This window comes from Gekko japonicus, unplaced genomic scaffold (genome assembly GCF_001447785.1).
Source record: "Gekko japonicus isolate JY-2015 unplaced genomic scaffold, Gekko_japonicus_V1.1 scaffold98, whole genome shotgun sequence".
NCBI lineage: Eukaryota > Metazoa > Chordata > Lepidosauria > Squamata > Gekkonidae > Gekko > Gekko japonicus.
The window spans coordinates 809115-814435 of record NW_015164668.1 but is presented as its reverse complement, the minus strand read 5'-3'; the positions used below and the strand labels follow the sequence as shown (position 1 = coordinate 814435).

Below are 5321 nucleotides of genomic sequence, written 5' to 3'. Positions count from 1 at the left end.
GGGGGGGGGCGGCGGTGGAATTAACAGTTTGACTTAACAAAAGTCAGTCACCTTCTCATGGGTTATAAAACAGGAACCAGAGCCCAAGACCAGCTTGTGGCCCATTTCTAGCTATCACTCATACTTCCTGCCTGAAGGACAGAAGTTGGTCCATTTTCTTTTTTTTTAAAAAGACCCTCTCCTCCCCTACTTAACCTGTCCTTTTCCATCTCGGTTCACGCAGCAACAGCTTCTCCCGCTGACAGACCGACAACCAATCATTCCGTGGGACTGGTGAAGAATGCGGTTGCGGGTTGCAGCTGGCATTTCTTGGTCCAAGTCAACAGACAACTGACTGAATCCTACCAAGTGCTTTTGAGTAATGGGGGGGGGGAGTTGAGCCCTGCCACAAAGCCCAGTCAACAAGATCTAAATTCCTCCCATGGTCAAAATCTAGAACCCTTAATATAGCGTTATCCAAACTCATTATGGGTTTGGCAAAGTCAAGAAACCGGTACCAGAGTCACCAGTCTCCTTCCTCACCCCCTTGGGTAACAAGGGCATTTCCTGGCTGGGGAGAAATCAGCTTGTGCCAGGCAGAGGAGAGCAAGAAACATGTTCAGGGGGAAAAAAAATAATTAAAATGCCGTGGCCATCACGCTGAAAGTCCTCCAATAAAAATACTGAACCACCCTTTGCTTTTGGCTTAAGTCACTAGTCTCATTAGCAAGACTGCGTTCCATGTTTTTTCTACTAATGTGAGTTCCTAAAAACATATATATTACTCTAGAATATTGAATAACTGGCCAACCCTATGCACACTCAAGTGTTTCTCCAAGTCCTTTCGCTCAAACAAGAAAGGCCCGCTTGGTCCAGAGCGATGCAGCACCCAGTGGGAGCCCTGCCGTTGTCCTTCTTCTTCTTCTCCCGACAGTCCAAAGTGGCTCTATCAGACTTTGCCCTTGGAGAACTGCTCGCAATCACAGTTTATTAAACCTTCCTGCCCCACCCTCCAGTGCTTTTATGGAGAAACCACGCAAGACAGATGTTTGCGTTTCACGTGGCCGGCCACATCTGCCTTGACTTTCAAGTCCAGCTTGGCCGGGCTGGGGTCGCCGTTCCAAGGCTGCCCTTCCGCGCTTAAGCTGGCCTCTTCCGCTTCCCGGAAGAATTTTTCGTATTTGTCCAGATACGGGGGCCTTTCCGGGAGCAGGTAGTAATGCGTCGAACTGACCTTCTTCCCGTTCTCAATGATGGGAAGGATGCACGGGGCTTTGTTGGCTGAGCCTTCGCTGTGCTGCCTTAGCAGGGCTTTGCTGCTGACATACTTCGGATCGGGGGCAAAGCTTTGCGTGGGCGGCATGACGCCGTTGACGTAGAGCGGCAAGCTTTTGGGGCTCGGTGTTCGAGAATTGCTCCGGGACAGAGGCTCTCTTGGGGGGACTTTGGGAGGCTTATCCTCGTCGCTGTAAGCGCTGGAAGCTACTTCGGCCGACCACCTCCGATAGTCTGGCTTGAGTGCCCGGGGAGGAATGGGAACCCTGGGGGGGACCTCCGGTTTATCGTCGTCAGAAGTGGGAGACGCTCGATGGAAAAGGCTCGATATCCTCACTACTGGCTTGTTGAAAGACCCAGCGGGCCCGGAATGTGAGCGCCGCAGCCGCCGGTGCAGCTGATGTGGCGGTGGAGGAGGGGGGCAGGCACTAGCGGCGCATCCGTTTTGGACAGCTGCTGAGTGGGCCTCTTGCGATTTAGGTCCTGGTGGGGTGTCGAAGTAGGCATAGTTGATCTGCCCACAGCCCCTGAAGCTTCTCCTCCCCTGACCAGCGGTTTTAAAAGCAGGGCTGCCACAATCTTCCAGCAGACAGTCTGTGTCCGAGCTGGTCAGGAACTCCACTTCCCTGTCCACCTCGTCGTGCAGGAAGTCTTTAGCAACAGGCAAGGGAGGCAGCGGCCTGGCGCCACGCTCACTAGAAGGCATGGGAGGGAAGGAATGGGTCCCGCTCGTCACTGGCGTGTGGGGAGGCGTCTCGCTGCAGTGGCCACTCGTGTTGATAGAGAGTCTGCTGAAGTTGGGAATAGGGTCATCTTTGGGGTTTGAAGTAGGCCTCTCGCTTCTGGGGCCGAATGGAAGCGGGCTCGACTTCTGAGGCAAGGCCTTGCTGCTGTTCTCCGCATGGCTATGGCCATTTACCAGCTCAGGATTAGAAACGGGCCCTAGGAGAAGACAATTAAGAATGAACATACAATTGGAAGAGATGCGCCGTTGTCCATCTGTTCAAATATTGGGAGCCCCGGTGTATCAGACAAGTGCCATCTAGGCTTGTGTTCAGTACTAAATGGTGGCGAGACAAATGCTTTCAAGAAGGTACGAAGGCCCCCCCATGTAGAAATGTTACATTGCAACATCCCACAGAACAATCCATAAAAGGGGAGGGGGGGGATCTACATTTCAATGGAGTCTGGGGAAAATTCCACAGCGGTCTCATAAAAGGAAGAAGAAGAGAAGAGATTGGATTTATACCCCGCCCTTCACTACCCAAAGGTGTCTCAGAGCGGCTTACAAACTCCTTTCCCTTCCCCTCCCCACAACAGACACCCTGTGAGGTAGGTGGGGCTGAGAGAGCTCTTGACAGAAACTGCTCTTTTTCAAGGACAGCTGTGCCAGAACTACGGCTTGCCCAAGGTCATCCAGCCAGGTGCAAGTGGAGGAGTGGGGAATCAAACCCGGTTCTCCCAGATTAGAGCCCGTGCACTTAACCACTAAACCAAACTGGCTCTGGAAGCAGCCCTTGTGTCTGTTCTTAAAAAGTCTGCGAGGGAGTCCATAAATTTAAGTCAACAGTGACTTTCCATTTGGGACAACCTGGGCATGAGAACTATTTACTTCTATTTGCATTTGTTGTGGTCCAGTTTCATGGCTTCTTGCTCGTAACAAAAGCCGGGTGGGCACTGGATGCTAGCATCAACTCTGCATCTATAGCCGAATGCAGCCGACTGGACCAGAATTAGTAATTAGAGAGAGTGATCACAATGTGGAATTCGCTACCAGAGGATGTAGTGATGGCCACAGGATTAGATAGATTCATGGAGGATAAGTCTATCAATGGCTACTCGCCACTGTGACTGAAGGGAACCTCCATGTTCAGAGGAAGTCAACCTCTGAATCCCAGAGCCAGGAGGCAACACCAGGGGAATGTCTCTGCCCTGTTGTTGGCCCTCCAGACAAACTGGATGGCTGCTGGGTGAGACGAGATGCTGGACTACATGGACCACTGGTCAGATCCAGCAGAGCTCTTCTTATGTTCTTAATGTTCCACCACGTCCTAATGCTTCTTCCTTTCCTTTTTTAAAAAAAAAATTTAACATCCAGCTTGAAGAAAAGTTTTGGAGAACCTGAAAGCTGGCACATGGTTAGATGTCGTTGGGTTCATCCTAATAAAAGGTACTGCGTGGACTGAGTTCTGGAGTTTTCTTTTGGACCAGCACAGCTGACGATTTCCTCAAATTCTCAACTGGTCAACCAGTGGGCTAAATCCCAACACTAGGGGGCAGGCAAAGATCACTGCAACTGCAGAGGGGCCTTTCGGTCTCTTGCTGCAGAGACCAAAGGGCCACGGGGCAAGCGTTTCAGAGTTCAAACTAAAAGCAGAGGACAGGGGGAAAACACTGTGTTCATCTTTGAAGCGCAACGCAGCTTGCTGCTTGTGTGCACACAAATTATGGTCAGAGGAAGAATGTGTGCAGAACACAGGCTCAAAAACAGCTGCCGGCACCTTAAAGACGAACAGATTTACTGTGGCAGAACTTTTGAGAACTAGAGCCCTCTTAGATGAATGAAATGTTATCCTCGGCTGACATAGCATAGAATGGATGAGTGCAGAGGGAAAAAATGTAAACAGTGAGGCCAAAAGGCCAGGCATCGTAAGAGGTTGGTGATATTTCCATGCAAAGATAAGAACACGGACTATTTATAGCTGTACCAATGGGCTTCCGTGGCTTTGAACGATCCCTGTTCTCGTCTAGTACACAGCTGAGCTTTGCATAGAAATGCCACAGTCTTCTGCACCATGTATGTTTTTCCTGGCCTTTGGACACCCCCCCCCCCTCCCCACTGTTTACAGCTAGTTTCTTTGCTCACATGTAGATGTGTCAGCAGAGGCGGATAACCGACTTCACCCATCTGATGAAAGGTTCTGGCCACAAATAAATCTGTTAGGTCTTTAAGGGCCCCCAGAAGATTCCTGTTTGTTTTGCTTCCACTGCAACAGATGTAACACTGCTACTCCCCCGCCTCCCACCTCCAGAATAAAATTAAAGTGTTGCTTTTAAAAAGGCCTCCTTTCAAACTAAAACACAACAGAGCTCTCAAAACCACCCCCTGGCCTCCCACAGACCTACCGATGGATGCACAGCGACGCTGAGCCGATGAGTTCAGGTTGTAGGCCATCGTTACGGGGTCCATGCTGAAAAATGAACTGGAAGAGAGGGGAAATGGTCTAAATTAAAATTAAATGAAGCCAAGAACCCCCAAACCCCACTTATCGCACACTGTCTCCACTTCCCCCCCAACACAAATTCGTCAAAAAAAATTAATTTAAACTTTATTAAAACAAACGAACAAAAAAGGAAATATAAAACACAAAAATGCATAAAATATATTACCGTCCCTTTCCCCCTTTGCAACCATGGACACAGACATCCTTTATGAGGATAGGGCAGTTATGTTATTAATTCAGTCTATTCTATTGCCAGATCCATCCCCTGTATAGCCCTTGACCATAAGAGGTCTAAAGTAAGTGAGTCTCTCCTTTTCTGGCATGCCGTTAATTTCACAAGGGTATAGATCTCCTTTATTTTCAGCAACCGGTCTTGTGACTTAGGAGTATTTTGTTGTTTCCACTGCCTTGCAAAAACCAACCTGGCAGCACCAGGAAGGGGGAAATGAGACGTAGCAGTCTTGTCTATTCTTTTCGTTTGGCATCCAAACAGTGATTCCTCCTTCCCACTTTAACAGGAATGCTTTAATCGTGGTTTTTACTGTGATGTGTGTTATTTTAGCTTGGTTTTAATTGTCTGAATGATGCGTTTTCGTTTGATTTTAATGGGGTTTTAAGACGTGCTTGGATTATGTATGTTTCTAATCTGTTCGCTGCCTTGGGCGCCCTGAGGAGGGCAGAAAGACAGACTATAAACTTTGCAGATAAAAGAAATAAACACACGGCTTACTTTTCAAACCCACTGTGGCCCGTCCAACAGGTCTTCAGGGTCCCCATGCCTTCCCCATTATGGAGAAAGCTACTCTTTAAGGGGACTCTCATCTCCTGCGCTGCAATTCCTGC

General features: G+C 49.1%; 1 protein-coding gene across 1 annotated transcript in view; it reads right to left on the bottom strand.

Moving 5' to 3' along the window:
• Positions 1-6: 6 nt before the first annotated feature.
• The window catches only part of ERRFI1 (ERBB receptor feedback inhibitor 1), a 20589-nt gene continuing 15274 nt past the window's right edge, over positions 7-5321 (bottom strand). The window contains exons 3-5 of the mRNA XM_015409123.1: positions 5209-5317; positions 4381-4457; positions 7-2196 (exon numbers count right to left, since the gene is read on the bottom strand). Coding sequence (XP_015264609.1) covers positions 1001-2196; positions 4381-4457; positions 5209-5317 — 1382 coding nt within the window. The 3' untranslated portion in view covers positions 7-1000. The remainder of the gene's footprint in view (positions 2197-4380; positions 4458-5208; positions 5318-5321) is intronic.